The 17,523-nt window shown below is 46.2% G+C and overlaps 1 protein-coding gene across 8 annotated transcripts; it reads left to right on the top strand.

Moving 5' to 3' along the window:
• Positions 1-1,421: 1,421 nt before the first annotated feature.
• On the top strand, positions 1,422-17,523 carry HDHD2 (haloacid dehalogenase like hydrolase domain containing 2). Of its 8 annotated transcripts, none has more exons than XM_055698917.1 (7): positions 1,422-1,564; positions 4,250-4,351; positions 7,595-7,803; positions 10,245-10,329; positions 15,361-15,577; positions 15,937-16,000; positions 16,995-17,523. In XM_055698917.1, exons 2-7 carry the CDS (start codon positions 4,251-4,253, stop codon positions 17,096-17,098), a joined length of 780 nt encoding a protein of 259 aa, XP_055554892.1. In that variant the 5' UTR covers positions 1,422-1,564; position 4,250; the 3' UTR covers positions 17,099-17,523. The 8 variants fall into 8 exon arrangements, with proteins under 8 accessions (XP_055554892.1, XP_055554891.1, XP_027659399.1 ...); XM_055698916.1 differs by having other exon boundaries at positions 1,431-1,564; positions 4,246-4,351; XM_027803598.2 differs by lacking the exon at positions 1,422-1,564 and adding an exon at positions 1,607-1,724 and having other exon boundaries at positions 4,246-4,351.

Here is a 17,523-nt window from a genome sequence, read left to right on the forward strand (position 1 = left end):
TGGGTGCATTTTTAAATCAATTTAAAAAGTGATTTCCCCCACTTTCCTGTCCTTTCAGAAAGGCTGAACTTTCAACACATGGCTTACTGCACGTGGGCAGATCACTTCAAAACCAATTAGGCATGTGCAGTAAAAAGGAGCAGTGGTTCTGTGCAGCAGGAATCCTGCAATTGAGGCAAAACTGGGACGCGTTTTACCTGGCAAATGCAAAATAGTCATTCAAAGTGGGGCAGCAGCTGAAGATCAGGTCTCCCAGGTAATGAGCCAGGGAAGAGGGCAAAAGGGTAACTGGCAGACAAAAGAGCATAGAGAGATACACCAAGGGAACGACTGTGTTGCCACCGTCTCCTTGCATGGCTTTGAGCAGTTCTGAAAGAAGTCTACTGTGAGTAAGTTCACACAAGGCATAGTACCTCAAACGTGGCAGGGCCTCAGGTTCTTCAACAACAGGGAACACTGAAAAAAGTTTCCACCTGGCGAAGAGCTCTGCACGAAAAGTAGGCTGCACTCTAGTTGTCGCTTCAAACCACAAAGATCATTATCACTCCTACCTGGCACAGAAATGACAATGACCAGTGCATTTTACACATCAGGGTAAGGATGAAGATTTTTCCAGTATAGAATTATTGGCTCATTTCTAGCAAGGATCTGTAAAAAGAAGATGCTTTCACAGCAGCGTGCTGGTACCAGTTGGGGCTGGCTGTGTGGTGGAAATGCAGCACTTCAGAGGGCCTTGAGTGCAAATGCACAGAGGAGTAAGGGATCAGTTCTGTGTACCACACTGTTAAAGGTTTTGTTTTGAAGGGCATGGGGACGGGCAAAGGGCAAAGTAGAAGGTAGTGGGTTTGTACACCAATGAATTTCAAACTCCTTTTAATTATCTTTGACATCTCATCTTCGGTTGCAATATTATGAATTAGGCATCGTATTAACCTACAGACCTTGGATTTTTTTACGTACTGTCACAATATAAAACTGTGTGTATCGCTTAAGAAATGAGGGCACAGCAAAGAATTATGAAAACCTAACTGCGATAGCTTAAAAAGCTCCTGCAGATGAGCATGGCACTCCCCCCTGCCGTCACAGGCAAAGTGGTCCCCACAGCCTAGGCCCTGCGGCTCCCACACTCCTCGCAGGTTTCCAACAGAGCTGCTGTAGGAAGCTGAGCTCCCACGCGTCCCGCAAAGGATCAGGCCCATCGGGGCACGCAGCGGCTGTGCCCCCCGCCCCACGTCCCCTCAGAGCGCAGCTGCGGAAGGGAGAGCGGGCGCGCGGCCCTCGGCGTTTCCCGCCCTCCCGGCTGAGGGCCCTTTGCCCTCAGCGCTGTCCCGGGCTGCCGGCGCGCTGCCTGTCGGCGACTGCCGGGCACCGGCGGGGGATACCAGCCCCTGAGGGCTGAGAACAGCTGCGGGGCCGCGCTTGGCCGCGGCTGTGGCACCTGTGCTGGCGGCAAGGCGGGCCCCGGCGCTCGGCCGGACAGCCCCGGCTCTGCGAGGACCCCGCGGGGCGGGCCGGGGCGGCGGCGGGCAGGCCGCAGGGGCGGTGGCGGGGCGGCCGGAGGCAGGTTAGTGGCGGGGAGGGGAGTCTCCCCTCTGGTCCGAGTGGGCCCGCCCGCCTTCTTCGGGCGCCCACGGGCGGGCGGAACCATCCGCGTCACGGGGAAGGGAGGCCCGTTGAGCTCGGAGACTCCCTCAGCAGAGAATGGACCAGTCCACCTACCCATTGTAAACTGGCGGAAGGAGACGGTACCATTCGTTGGCTGGGGGGGGGAGGTGGTTGTAGCCTTATGTCCATTCCAGCATGGTGAGGGGAAGGTATGTGTCCTCGAAGGCGCTGTGGGGCAGGGGAGCGGTCTCGGGGCTCCCCAGCGAGACCCCTCGTCAGGGCGCAGTGACAGGCCCACCGGGGGAGGCTGTGTGGGCTCTCTGTGGGTCTGGGTGGGTGGCCGGGGGGCCTGCAGCCCCACTCCCCTCAGCACAGCCTGAGCCGGGCCTGGGCCGCGCTGCTGCCTTGTCCTGGGGCTGGCCAGTGGCTTCAGGGGCTCCTGCTTCCCTGCCCAGCTTGTGCTGCCAGCCGAGGGCATGGCCTGGCCTTCGCTGGTGGCACCACGCCGGCCCTGTGGCGTGGCCCAGTGCTGGGGTCTGGGGGAGAAGAGGAGCAGGGGGGGCTGGCAATGCCGGGCACCTCTGCCATAGAGAGCACATCTGTGCCATTACAGGCCTTCCGCGAGGGAAGAAGGCCTGTTTCCCCATCAACAAGGTTGCGAGTATCTTATTGAGTCCCTGTAGGGCAGGTAGGCCCATTAGACTGCCAGGGACCAGGTGGGATGTGAACTGGATGGTCCCTCATGTCCTGACCAGCCAGAATTACTGTATGGCTTCGTCCCGTTGCTGTAGCTGTAATGTCAGCACAAAGGTGAGGTTCCCCTGGTGAGTTGGGCTGTGGTTTTTTGCTAGGCTTTGAGCTTTATACTTTAAAACTAGGCTATGCGTAAAACTGGCTCGGCAAATAACTTCCATACTGACAGAATAAATACACTGTGAGTAGGAGAACCAACTGAGATCTAGGGTAAAACAGGAATTTAAAAAAATACCCAATTTCTGTTAAACTAGGATATTCTATCTATGTCCTTAGCTGTGCTCTCTCTGCCAGTGTGGTGCAGTTACTCTGCAGTCATGTGTGCTAGGCTACAGAATTTATATGAAAGCACTTTCTTGAGTCTTTTGAATTTCTCTCAGCACTCAGCATTCCCTGAGCCACAGCAGAAGTGCTTGAGGGAGGAGAGGGTTTTTTTGTTGTGGAGGTAATGTGGAGTCATGTAAAGTCCATTCTGTTCAGGCACTGTGTCTGCACTAAGTATTTTACTCAGAGAAGATGTCTTAGAAACCTGGTGCCCTCTTTTCCTGTGCAATTGTTGAAGCTCCTTTAGGAGTTCTGTTATCAGTTTTGTATCATAAGATGTTCAACCTTGGCCTGTGTAGCAGCAGTCATATAAAATAAGCATTTTTTTCTTACTGCAGGGAACCAGTAGGAAAAGTGAAAGTGGAATCACAAAGTTTTCTGTGCTTGTCTTGTACCTGAGGCATCAAGTTCACATGATCTTGATCATTGATAAAAAATTTTATCTTTGTCTGCAAAGATAAAACTGTCCTGATAGAAAATTAAATCTATTAAGGCAGGTTCTAATCATGGTGTTGACTACTCTGTGTGTTTTTTAAAAGTACGTACATGTGACATGTTTTGTCTGTAATCAGACTAGCTCAGTATAAAGTCATGATAACTTGCTACTGATGGCAGATCAGATGGTCATTATTGTCTAACAAACAGGAGAAAAATTTATGTGTTGGACATTTGCTAAGAAATAGCTCTGCTTAAACTTGCTTGTGGAGCAAAATGCAGCACTTGCAGCACACATAAGGGGAAGTACTAGTTTCTGAAGACACGTTTTCAGCCAGAGGATTTGTACCTGACCTTGCTGTTTTTTTCTCCAGGGCCTTTGCCTTTTGAGTGCTGCCTTCTGTTTTGGGCTGAGTCTTGTGTACTTATTTGTGTGGCACAGAAGCTTGCTGGAGAATGTCTACTTGACTGTCTGCTTTGCAAGAGGAAGAAGTAACCCTTTGGGGTGCTGACTAACCTTAAAGCTTCTGAGCTAACAGTCTGTAAAATCCACGCTGTCACATGGGTAGTCAACCCCCGAATAACCTGAGTTAGGTCACCTGAATTGTGTTCTGGGTGGATCACCCTAGATGTTGCTTACAAAACCAAAATTAACAATATCCACTTCTGCAGAGGATTTTGAGCTTTATAGTCAGAACACTGTATCATCACTTAGTAGTATTACATTTTTACTTGAACAGTGCCATTGGTGTCGATGGGACTTGCTGAAATGTGCTTGCTGAGGCCTTGAACCAGCAATACCAGACCTAATGATCCTCTTCCCAACAGTCTTGGTTGTTTAGAGAATTTTTTGACTTGCACAAATAAAGGCACTTAGAAAACAAATAGCACCTGATTTCCATATATAGAGTCTTTGGGAAAATACCACCCCATCAATTATGTATTTTTTTTTAAACACTGCCTTTTATTTCTCTGTCTAAAGGGGCCCATTTCATACTGCGAGTAATGTTCTGAGTAATACTGGGCTTGGCACAAATGAGGCGCTTAACTGAGTTCCTTATTTTTATTATCCATTGTCTACTAACCAGTTTTTTGTTGTTTCATTTATTTGTCTTTTCCCTGGGGAAGGAAGGATGGCAGCTCGGCGTGTGCTGAAAGCTGTCTTGGTGGATCTCAGCGGCACACTTCACATTGAAGACTCAGCTGTGCCAGGCGCGCAGGAAGCTCTTAAAAGGCAAGCTACCTTTTTCAATTTCCTCTGATCAGTTATGACAGCGCTGTTTGCATAAAGATGCTTCTTGAAGTGAATGGGCCTGAAGCTTCTGCCTCTTTGTACTGTCATGGATAAGCAAATAAGTGGCCAAATTCTGCTTTTATTTACACCTGTATTAATACCGAGATAAATCGGCAAAGGGCCTAGGCGCTGAAAAGTTGCCATGTGTCACCTGAGCCTCCACAGCTTTCCTGCCTTGCTCTCTAAGTCTTTTTTAAGTCTTTCTAGGTAGAAAAAGGCAATACTCGGAGTGTTTCTGCTAATTTTTATGGGACTACAGCCTTAGACAAAGTGGAAAGTAGTTAAGTCAACCTGAATTACCCTATGTACACCAAAGTCACTTCAGCTAAGCAGTTCGTCAGCGCTTTGTTTAACTACAGGAACCTGATTTTTGGAGCTGTTAGGTCTGTGGTGAGCCAGAGTGGAATAACAGAATAACTTGGCCTGGTGAGCAGGGGGCATCTTTTGCAGAGTTCTCATTTCATTTGGTCTTTCAGCCAAGGCTTTGCTTTACTATTTTCAAAGTTTCCTTCTGCTAGGTAAACAACCTCAGTCATTTTATAGTTTGAGAAACAATTGATAATACAGCCCATCTTTTGTAGGCATTTCAATGTGTTAGTAAACAGGACAGTTAAGTACCTCCTCCTGTTTGGGTGAAAGGGTGCCTAAAGAAACCGAGGCATAGTAAAATGACTTAATCTGGCTGAGTCAGTGGCAAAACAGGATACAAAACCCCAGGGATCTTTGTATTGTATTACGATGCCATTTTCCTGGAGAAGACATCTTGCAATGGATGAAAAAAACCACAAAGTGACACGTGCTATCATGGTGAGTGAGGGAAGACACCTGAGGATGCTGGGGCAGTAAGAATTAATCAGGAGAGAGAAATAGAGTTGAATTATGGATGAGAAGTTTATACTGGAGTTGTACTAGCTGCTTGGATTTTTATAGAGTTAGACTTGCTCAGATGAAAAGTTCACAGAGGCGTTAGGAAACTGCATTTCTTTTCACAAATAATTCTGTGGACATAATTATCTCCTAAGTTGTCACATTGCAAAGAAGTAAAAACTGCTAAAGCATTGGGTACTTTCGTTCATTACCCTTTCATTTGCTGGACCTTGTCTGCCTGGTGTTTAATGCTGCTGGGAGAATTCGTGCCAGGTGAGAGCCAGCATTCTCAAAAATCCATATATGTTTTATATAGAAGTGGTGATATGGTCAAGAAGAGCTCAGTACCTGTCCTGTCTGCTGCTCACCTCCAAACCCCCAGACAGTAGGCTGGACAGAAGAAATGGCTTCTGTAGAATCGGAAGACAAACTGTTTTGTGAAGCTGATGATTCTTCTTTGTCTTCTGCTTCTGCATGATTCTTACTGCACTGTGCTCGCGCAGGCCCTATGCTGGCTTTGGGAAGGGACAGGGTTAGAGAAGGGGTAAGGTACAGAGAGAGTCTGGTGCTGTTTGCCAGCTTCAGCCTGCTGTCAGAGGTATGGAGAGCAGGTGTCATTTCACCGTGAAGGACAGCAGGGTCTTTTTGCTTGGATGTTTGAAAAAAATACTTTCTGACTCTTTCCTGCCAATCCATGTCATTGCCCTTCCTGAAGAGAAGCTGGAATGATTGGTGTGCAGCTTGCTTAGGGAACAAATGGATAGATTCCATTTTTAGGGTTACTTCTCAGTATTGAGGTCCATAAGAAAAATAAATAAATTAATTTTTATTTTATTAGCAACTAGGGGTCTTTCTTACCAGTTCATGTTTGTGAAGGAGCAGTGTATCTGACAAAGAAGAGAAAGAAGTGGCAGGTGCAAGCAAGTCTCTAGCGTTGACCAACTTTATTCTGATGTTCTCCATGCAGACCTGATGCCAGTGTTTGTTTCTATAGCAACAAACAGAGAAAGTGATGGTGGGGGAATAATTAAAGGGAATGCTGTTGAAATTGTCACTTAAAATTATTTGATTGTTTGGTAGCATGTATTGTCAGTGTAGGGCAATAATGTGGTTTTATGTGATCTTGGTGTTCCTCAGTAAAGAGAGAAATGGCTGCAAAAGCTGGCATAAAATCACCACAAAGGTAACACAGGCTCCTAGAGTGTCCTGCATCTCTGAATGAGCCACAGCTGCTGTGAAATTCACCTGGCATGGGGAGTCCAGTATATTAGTTTAGCAACAAGGTTCTTTTGTTTGTTTATTTTGGTTGAGGATGCTGTTGATTCAGAATACAGGGCTGGTTTATTTATTGTTTAGTTTGAATTAAAACGCTTTTCAGACTAGCTGTTGTTGTTGATCATAGATGGTTGGTTGACAAGAAGCTCAACATGACCCAGCAGTGTGCACTCACAGCCCAGAAAACCAGCTGGGTATCTTGGGCTGCATCAAAGGCAGCATGGCCAGCAGGGTGAGGGAGGGGATTCTCCCTCTCTGCTCTGCTCTGGTGAGACTCCCCCTGCAGTGCTGTGTCCGGCTCTGCAGCCCCCAGTGTAAGAAGGACATAGACCTGTTGGAGTGAGTCCAGAGGAGACCACAAATATGATGAGAGGCTGGAGCACCTCTGCTGTGAGAGCTGGGGTGGTTCAGCCTGGAGAAGAGAAGGCTCCAGGGAGATCTTAGAGCACCTTCCAGTGCCTAAAGGGGCCGACAGGGAAGCTGGAGAGGGGCTCTGTACCAGGGCCTGTAGCGAGGGGACAAGGGGGAAAGGCTTTGCACTGAGAGAGGGGAGATCTAGATCAGCTGTAAGGAAGAAATTGTTCCCCGTGAGGGTGGGAGGCGCCGGCAGAGGCTGCCCGGGGCAGCTGTGGGTGCCCTGTCCCCGGCAGTGCCCACGGCCAGGCAGGGGGTGGGACTGGGTGGGCTTTAAGGTCCCAACACAAACCATTCTGTGACTCTGTAATAGATTTGTTTGCTACTACTGTGAAGATGGAGTTTGGAATTGCCATTTTCTTCCACACTTTTCCCAGTAGAAGCAAAACAGGGGAGACTTGGTCTTTTTCTGGTAGCTGTAATTCTTGCCATCTGTTTCACATCACCCTCCAGTCCAGAGAAGTTACCAGCCTGATGGTTCTTGTGTAGCACTGGTACTCTGGGATGTATGCAGTCTTTTCTTCTGCAGCCTTTAGACAAACGGTCCTTTTCCAGTCCCAAAGAGGCATACAGGTGTGTAAACAGAAGCATGTTGTGACCAATTTGCCTTTGCTCTTCATCCATCAGGCTGCGCAGCGCTCCGGTTACCATTCGATTTGTGACGAACACAACAAAGGAGTGCAAGAGAGACCTGCTGGACAGGCTGACGAAACTGGGATTTGACATTGCAGAAAATGAGATCTTCACGTCTCTGACAGCAGCCAGAAATCTTCTGGAGCAAAAGCACGTGAGGCCTCTCCTGCTGGTGGACGATAGGGCCCTGCCTGATTTCACAGGTGAGGTGGTCAGAAAACACCATGGGGGAAGTAACAGAGCAACTAAGGAAACATGGTGCTTGGTTTTTTAGAATGACAGTCTATGTATATACTGCTCGTCGTGATGAAGCCTGAAATGTGGAACTCTCCGGTGTTGTAAAGGTGCTTTCTTCTTTTTAAATTAACATTAAACAGTCTGAAGTCATAGCTTCTTGAGAAGTACTGGAAATGGCAGTCACAGCCTTCAGATAGTCAGGAATTCTGGTAAAACTCAATGCTTTTTATTAACTCCCAGTGTGAAAAAAAGTAATAGTTACCACTAGATCATCTAGATCATTGGTGATTTAGTGCATCTACCAGTGCTGATTTGTTTTATAGCAAGGATCTGTCAATTTGTTGAAAATCTGAGGTTTCCCTCAGCTATTGCACAGAGGTTTTGCTTATAAAGAGATGAAAAGCCAGTGTGCAGGCACATGCAGAAGGCTAATTTTTCTCTTAATAGATTATTATTAAATGTAAAAAATTCCAAGTAGTTATTGTTACTTATCTTGTATTAAAGATCTAGGTCTCACTCCATGTACTTTGATAATTGATGGCAGAAGGTTCATCACCCTGTCTTCTCTAGATTGTCATCTCTAAAGACCTGGTTAAAAACTTGCTTTACGGTCAGATGTTCCCATTTCCCTCCCTCAACAAGGAGGGGAGCAGAAGATCCAAGTTAGACACATCTAACTTGGACGTGTCTGGCAGGTGTCTGTTAGTCCTTGATCTAATCACATTGTTGTTTTGAGTAGTGGAGATACCCACTTTGTTAACATACTCGAGGTCAAAAACTATATATTGTGTGTTCAGTCTTTTCTTTAAAGTCAAGGCAGCAAAATCGTGGATGGCTTACCACTGCTCCCTGCCCCTTGCCTTATGAACTGAAATCCTTATGGCAGTGTAATTTAAGTGGGTTCTAATCTTGCTAGGAGCTAGACATTTCCAGTTAAATTTTGGTGCCGTAGTCTAGTCAGTAGTCTTTAGAAAGGTCAGTGTTTGGGAGAAAAGCCTCTGTGGGCTCTGAGAGCAATGAAACCTGATAGTCTGTTCTACTGAACATTGTATCCGGAGAGATAAACCCCCAGCAATATTCTGTATTTGTGTTCTTGGGAAGGCTTACTTGGGTCAGAAACATCAGCTATTTCACTAGAGGTATTTAAATCAGTTTAATCTCCATGTATTTGGGATCTTTCCATCAGTTTTACAGTAGCTGAAGCTAATTTTGTGAAAGATGGCAAAGGGAGAGAGGTATCAGTGGAGCACACTGCTGGCATTATCTGCATTGCTTGGGTCTGGAATGGATTGTTTTGTTCCTTTTTGCTACAAGCAGTTTGGCTCACATTCAGTGCTGCTCTTGAAACATTTAAGTACAACGGAGAATGCTTTAAATTTCTGTTAATGGCTGCTATTGAACTATTCTTGGCTAATCTCTACGAACTTGGTCACAGATGGATGAATGTAATCTGTTCTTGGTTAAAGGACCCAGATGCTTTTGGGTGGTGTCACAAATCCACGTGGCACCTCTGAGTGTACATTTTGCTGCCTGAGCTAACTGAAGGACAGGCAGCAGGGGACATCAGCCAGCAGGCTGCAGTGACACTCTGGAGACCCAGGAGCACTAGTTGTCCTAGTAAAGGTGTAGAGGATATGCTGTGCAAAGGCAGAACAAAAACCTCAGCAAGCACAGGATACAGCTGATAACTTCACCCATCATAAATTAAATTCTCTGCTACTCCTGTTTCTCCTGTAGATGCTACTGCTTCCACTGCTGGTTCAGTTCAGAGGTGGCACTGCCATGTAAAAACAGACATGGTCCTCTGGAGCAGTGTGGGACAAAGGAGGTACAAGCTATTCTTATGGGGTGTCACAGCTTCTCGGTCACGCTGCAATACCATCTTTGCCATCATAACCAGACTGCTATGTAAAACAACAGTCAGGCTTTATACCCTACATGGAGTTTTCGGTGACTAGAGGGAATAGAAAAAATTGATGGAATGCACCAGGCTTCCAGCTTTACTGTCTTACAAAGCAGATAAATATATGTAGAAAGAGATTGTCAGGTAACAGAGATTCTGAGATAGTTTCTCAGATTAAAAAAATCATTCTGTTAGAAAAGTTATTTGTGCGGTCTACTGTATTTCCATGGAGGCAGTGAGAGAATCACTGTTCAACAGTTGCTGTTAGGACTATCCAGCTGCAGAATTGTGTTCAGCATGAAGGATGGCAGGGTCTGGATAGATTGACAACTTTTCCGCAGATGCTTTCCTCATTTCTAAAAGACTTAAAACTAGTCTATGTGATGTGGCTGTGTCAGAAAATGCTCATTTTTGCTGTAAGGTGAAAAATTGCACTTGTTGACTGCGTACTGCTAAATATGAATAAAATTCTGTTTGCTCAGAGTCATGGTTTGATTTTTCCAGAGATAATCACGGATGACCCCAATGCAGTCGTGGTAGGACTGGCTCCTGAGCACTTTCACTACGAGATGATGAACAGAGCGTTTCGGTAAGTCAGCCTCTCCTCGTGGCTTTTTGAATGGTGGCTGTCTTGTGCTGAACTTTGTAGCTCTACACTTGCAAGGAAATCCTTCTTGTATGGGAAGAAGAACGTTGTAACAATATAACCGTTACGTAGCATGATTATGATGTCTTCCTCAGTGTCTGACAGAGAGACACTAACTGTGGTGGATTTGGGACCTTAACCATGAACCTCAGGTAGTCCAGCCCTGTTTTTTATAGCTTTCAGTCTGTAAATAAGTTATACAAGTACAGTCACAGTTGTCATTGAGGTGAAGAAGTTAGCAATGCTTCAAGGAGAAATACACAAACCCAAGGATGTTGGGAAGTATTTGGGAGCTGGTTCAAACCTCAGTCTTCGATGCTGAAATATTATAGGGAAGGAAATCCGGTACTCAGGGCGGATTATTCCTTATCTACTTAATGCAGGACTTCTAGCAATTTCTTCTGAAGCATTTTGTGTTCAGGTGTGGCCAGCACAATATCCTGGGCTAGATGAACTATGGATCTGATCTGGTCTTATTTCTAAAGCTCTTTGTTTTGTGTGTTGATTAAGGGGTAAATCAGATAAAATTTATCTGTCACTGTACAGGAGCCAAGATACAATAATATATGCGGAGATGCATAGTTACGTGTCCTTCTCTCTAGCTCAGCACAGCACTCTTGATTTTTAACTTGAAAAAAACTTTTCACTTCAAAGAATTGAACATGAACTTGTCGGTGAATTTAGCTCTGGTGATGTGCCTCTTGTCTGTTGTGAAATGCACAGAGAAGGGTTGTCTGAGCATGCCCCTTACCCAGCACCCCAGCAGAGCCCGCTGTGCCTCTGTTTCATTTTGCTGGGAGCATTCTGAACTTGCTGTACTTCGCAGTGGTTTAAGCCAGGTGATTAGCCTCGCCTTGTAATGGAGGAGGAGCACCCACCTGCACAGCCTGTCCCAGCTGTGGGGTGCTAACCCCTGCGAGCAGCTGGTAACCAACTTTAGTGTCTCAGAGCTAAAGAGGACATCCTGTAACACCCTGGGTGACTCCCTGCTGTGCTGCAATACGGTAAGTGCAGTAAGTGTGGTGAGTCCTTTTCACTCTTTGCTCTCGGGATGATGACTATCACACAAGTTGTCACCATGGAATTTGAAAAAAATCTTATCTCAAGCACCTTAATCCGTCTTTCTAACTACTAAATCCAACGAGGGAGTGTTGAGACGGAGGGAAGACACAGTCGCTCAATATGAGTGATCAGCAGACTTCGTTTATTGTCCCTTACAGTCACCTTTTATGCCTTGTTATAATTAGCTCATACATATTACAAAAGTTAAGCTCATTATTGGTTAGTTGCCTAAATACCAAGCCCGCCCCTAGTTTCTCTTCTGTAGTTATCTGTTCCCACCTGCAACATTCTTTTCCCACCGAAATCTTCCTGTTATTGTGTAACAAGAACAGCCAAAGACAGTGTATTTTTGCTTTACTTCAGATAAGCTGAGAGCGATGTGCATTTTTGTCCAGCCAGCTGGACTATGTCTATGAGACCTTTTTCAGCTAGCCAGTTATCCACAAGGGAGTATCAATTACTGCTCACCAGTATCATACGGAGGCACACTGGAGTAGGAAGCCAGTGCTGGCCTTATCTGCTTGCCAGTTCAATGTCATAAGAACATGTATTGACCCAAAGTGACTGACTGTCTGCCTCATTAGTGCATGTTGCCAGTAGCATTGATTTTAGAGTTTTACAGCGCACTCATGAGTGGACTCAATTTCACAACAGCGTGGACTTAACCCATAATATATTCCAGTGCTTACATCATTTTTTAGATTGATACTTCTGTCGTGACTGTATTAGCTGTTGAATAATAGTCATTAGCTGCTTCAGGCTGCAGGCTGGGACACTCAAAACAAGAAACCTTCATCACCTTCAGGGTCCATGAGGGCTCCAGGCTTCCGCAGGCCAGCATATGCAGGAGAGCCTGCAGAACTGGCCCTGTGGAGGTAGGCAAGGTTGTCCCAGGCTGGGTTTGGGCTTTTTGCGTTAAACACTGGCTCGGGTGTTGGAAGGAAGGTGCTGAAGGACAAATCCAGTCCCCTGCAGTGGGCACAACATGGCTTTGCTGCACAAGAGAGACATTCATGGGGTAGCATGGAGTGCATGCTGCGTGAGCATGCTATATCCAGAGCCGTCTGGGTGGTGTGGCTGCTGGGTGTTGAGCAAGGCCAAGTTCTTCAGCTCACCTTGGCTTGTGCAGCTGCTTGGCTGACTTGTCTGCCTGGGGGAAGATTTCATCCTCTGTGAGTCTGTCCTGGGTTTGCCCGGTGTTTTCCTGTTCCTGTGTTTCAGGCTGGGCAGAAGCCCTGATGGGCTCTGTCTGATCGTTAACATCTCACTGAGTTGTTCTGTTTTTTTCCCCCCGGTCCTCTATTGAGGGGAGATGGTTTTGCTGGTATCAGTTTTGTTTGGTCTAATGGAAATACTAACTACTGACCACACTTTCTTCTTGAGCCTTGTGCCATGTCTGTATTCCTTGTCCTTTACTGCTCAGATAATTAAGTCACTTGGGATTTGCATTGCTTGTAGCAAAACTTTAAGGTGAATCTGATTAAATGCACGTTTCTGCAGTGCCAGTACCCATATCTGACCTGGTAACTTGGGTTCCTGAAGGAGAGAAGAGGTGCTTGTAAGGCATCATCCATTTTTCCCCTAGTAGTGCTTAAAATAGGACAGTTGAACTGTGCCCTAGAAGTGTTTTTTCCTCTCCCCTGACTGTGAAGAGCCCAGGCTGACTTAATTACCTGGTAGGCAGCTACTTGGTTGATGTCCAGCATTAGGTTAGGTAAATCTAACCCAATAGGAGTCCCAAAATGAGATGCACAGAGTAAGGCCATTCTTTAGGCACCATTTGAAATGACAGAGGCTGAATTTCTCTTTTTTGCACATGGGATTTTGGTGCCACGTTTAAAGCACTCTCTCAGGTGAGATCTTTCCTGCAAATTGCTGAGTGTGAGTCATCGTGGTGCTGCTGTCACATTATTTTTTTCTGTATCGTAGAGGCATCCTCCTATCGTGAGCATATCTGCCTGCTCACAGATACACGTGCCAGTTTGAGCTTGCTTTGGAACACATTGATTCAATACACATGTTTTGGAATAATTAAGTGAAATGAAATACTATTATTTATGTACTGCTTAGTGCCTGGGCTGCTCTGCAGGCGTGTGGGAAGGAGCAGACATCCTCCAAGGTGTGTGTAGCTCACCTAAGCCAGCCTCTTTGAGCAGAGCTCCAGAAAGGCAGTGAAGGGGCAGTGCAGGATTTTGTTTTTCTTAAAGGCTTTTCTTTTTTTTTGTCAGTCAGGTGTGGTTAAGGGGGAAAGAAATCCTCCTTTCTGTCCTGAAGATAATGGCCAATGTTTCTCCTCTGTCCCCCAGCATTGCTAGTGACATTCCTGCCTGTTGCGATAAAGAGTGGAGTTGCCGGCAGTACCTGAAGAAGGTGCTGTAAAGTCAAATGGGAAGCGTTTGGCAGCTGTAACCTCAGTTTTTACAGATACTGTCTGGGAGGCTTTTCTTGTGCTGAAACTTGAGGCTGGGGAGGACTGCAGTGACCTTGCTGTGCTTGGTAGTTAGTACCAGGAGGATTCCTCCAGCGCAGCAGCTACACAGGTTTCCCTTTGCTGGTGCACAGGTAGCTGCTGTGTCTGCTGGAAGGAAAACGTACTGGACAGGTAATGGAAATGGAAATGGAAGAATCAAAGATTAGGTCCAGGTTCTGTGAAAGCAAGCCCTCTTAAACTCCAGTTACTACTTTGCTGTCGTGGGTCCACTGTTCAGGTGCGGCATGTGCTAACAAGAGGGGCTCCCTGCCACGAGGGTTTTACAAAGCAGGTGTTAGACAAGAGCCCTCAAGCAAACATGACTCGACACTGTAGTGAGGCTAAGGAGGCACCGACTGAGGTTGGTGGAGCAGCAGCAGTTTCTTAGTTACATCTTCCCTTACCTTTGTCCACCCACCCCAGCCAGTCCCATGTTCTGTGCAGGTTTTGCACAGGTAGGTGAGGTGGCAGGCAGAGATGCTGTCTGTGGAGCCCCGAGGAGGGTGCACACTGGTGTCCCCGAGCAGAAGTGGGCATGTGGAAGGTGGCAGGATCTCAGCTGTTGGCAGGGAGCAGCTCCCCAGTGCTGCACTCGCTTCCTGAGCTTCCAGGTGCTGTGCCCAGCCAAGACCCTCCTGTAATGCCGCCATACTGTGCATTGTGACCCTTCTGTTGTACTCGGAACTGTTGGGAATCTGGTGACTTGTTGCTTTGAACTACCTTCCAGCCGGAATTTTTGGTTTGAGCAAGGAGCTCGCATCCAGCTTTCTTTCTAAAAGACTCAGTACTGTTAACTGGGGAATTCTGTGGGATGTGAACGCGCTATCTTTGTGCTTTTTTAATGCAACTTATTGTAATTCCTGTGACATGAAAATACAAAGTTAAGGTAAAATGATTTATGCTGTACCTGGCACTTCCCTGAACACCCACCTCTGCTGTAAATATGCAGCTGTTTGGTTGTTCCCGGCGATACCACCAGCCCCAAGAGCTGCCGGGCTGCAGATTGCCTGGCAGCACCAGCCCGAAAGCACTGCTGTGTTCTCTGTCCAGGCAGGGAGATTAAGGCTGCAGCCGTCAAACTGCTACCTCCAGCCACTACCTGTGGTTAATGTATTTTAAAATAATATTTGTGTGGGGAAATCATACGGGGTCTAACGTTGGGATGTTTGCCTTAGTGAAAGGTGAGGCTGCTTAGAGTAATGGACCTAATTGCATGAGAGATTTAGACAGGATTCAAAAATAGTTATCGTATTCTTTATTTGGGGGATTTGTTTTATTAACTGCTTCTGGGGAAAACAAAGCTTCAGGAAAGTCAGTGTGAGTTTTGTCATCAACTGAAATGAAAGCCAGTTGAGGTCTTCAGCTGCAGATATTGTTTGTTTAATATTATTCCTGTACTTTCTTCAGTACAGTTTTTGTACTCTTTTTCATTCATTCCTTAGGCTGATTTTGGACGGGGCTCCTCTTATAGCTATACATAAAGCCAGATACTTCAAGAAAAAAGATGGCTTGGCTCTGGGACCTGGACCTTTTGTAGCTGGGCTGGAATATGCGACAGACACCAAAGCAACAGTGGTGGGGAAACCAGAGAAAACCTTCTTTCTAGAAGCTTTGCGGGGAACTGACTGTGCCCCAGAGGAGGCCATCATGATTGGTGATGTATGTGGGGATCAAATACCTTATTACCTTAATGAAGCGCTCACCTGTGCGCAGTGCCTCCCAGGTGCTGTGAACTATCTTTCTAAAAGTGCTGGGATATTAAACGGGGTGAAACTGAACCATCAAAACTTGCAGGATTTAATGTAGGGGTTAGTTCTCTTACTTGAGTCACTATTTATCAGGCAAAAAGCACATAAATCATTCCTGTGACAGTTTGTCTAATTGGTAGCTAAAAGATTTATCTCCGTGTAGCTGCTTTTAAGTGGCTGCTTAGGGGTGTGCAAAGCAGAGAATGTTATGAAAAACTTGTTAACCAGTGGTGTCTGTGACTACTAACCAGCTGATCTGTTCTGTCCCAGGACTGCAGGGATGATGTTGGTGGTGCCCAGAACGCTGGCATGCGTGGGATTTTGGTGAGGACCGGTAAGTACTAGATGGATCGGTCGTATCAGGAGACAGCGGTGCATTCCATGGTCTCACCCCAGGGTACGGGCAGACTCCGTGCCCCAAAGCGAAGGAATGCTCTGAGCCTTGGGTCCAGCCCTGCTGCTCTGTAGAGGCCTGCCATTCGCAGCACCCAGCGACTGCTGGGAGACCCCCAGTCCATCACCCCCTTCATTTTGGGGTGGCAGTAGATTGTGATTAAGTCAGGATAGGGCATTATATGTAATGTTTGAACAACAGGGCTAGAGCACAGACCCCATGCTGCTAGCAGGATCATGTGAAGTAATAGATGGGGGTGGCTGATCTTGTAGCTGTGAAATTTTTGCTTTAATGACTCCAAAATCCTGAACGCTAATCAGAGAGAACTGTTACTGTGACATCTTTGATTGCCAAAATCGGTCATAGCCATGGAACCTCTGATTGTTCAGGAACTCTGGTGACATTCTCTAGTAATTATGCTGGTTTTTTAATTATAAAAGTAATTTTACTTCAGATAATACCTGTCAGTCCTGAAGGTTCCATTTTTATCAGTGTTACTGATGGTACCATGGACTGGGTTAAGGGCTTTCTGAGGTGGCAGCTGCTCGTGCCACACAGTCCATGATGTTGGAAAGGAAAGCAATCAATCCTACTCTTCCTCATAAAAGCCAGAAAGGAAGATGATAACTTTATTATTTCAAGAATCTACCGCATGAATATCTGGTTAGTCAGTGAAAGAACAGTGCCAGTACAGCAGAGTGAAACCAGTGCATAAATAACACCAATTCTGAGCAGGAGCCGGCCCTGGAAAAATCTTCAGTGTAAGGCTCAGTGTTTAGGGAATGTTGTGGGATGTTTGTTGCAGGAGAACCTCCGATGGGCAATTCCTCCTACCGTGGTAGTTGTTACTGATCTGAGGTGGCTGTAGTTTTCAGGGAAGAAAAGGATACTCAAAGCAGCTTAGTAACTGCATCATTTTGTTAATCTGTTACAGGTAAATACCGACCAGCAGATGAAGAAAAAATCAGTCCGGCTCCTTACTTAACCTGTGAGAATTTCCCGGAGGCAGTGGAACACATCCTAGAGCATCTGCTATAAGAAAGGGAATAGTTAGTTTGAAAAAACATGTTTCACATAATTTTCTTCACTCTTGCTTCAAAAATTACAGTCACAGGATCAATGCATGCATTGCATCAGAAACCTAGCCGTGAGCTCGAAAGGATCAGTGTGGGCCCCGGAACGGTTGTCACAAAGCACCTTTCCCATAGTAGTTACGCGAGGATGTGGTGAGGGACCACGGATACCCTGCAGGTGAGGCAGAAAGGCCACAACCAGCACAGCTGCTTTCCTGAATAACATAGGGAGCATGGCAGAGAGTTCTGTAGTTCTGTTTATTTTCAGTTGTCAAGAAAGAGCTGATGAAAAGCCCTGTCTGGAAGGTGTCGTGTTCTTTTGCTGAATAAGCTAAACTGAAAAAACACACTGGAAATACTCAAGTAAATAAACCTCAAAGACTAATAGAA

The sequence above is a fragment of the Falco cherrug genome, chromosome Z, assembly GCF_023634085.1.
Source record: "Falco cherrug isolate bFalChe1 chromosome Z, bFalChe1.pri, whole genome shotgun sequence".
Classification (NCBI taxonomy): Eukaryota; Metazoa; Chordata; class Aves; order Falconiformes; family Falconidae; genus Falco; species Falco cherrug.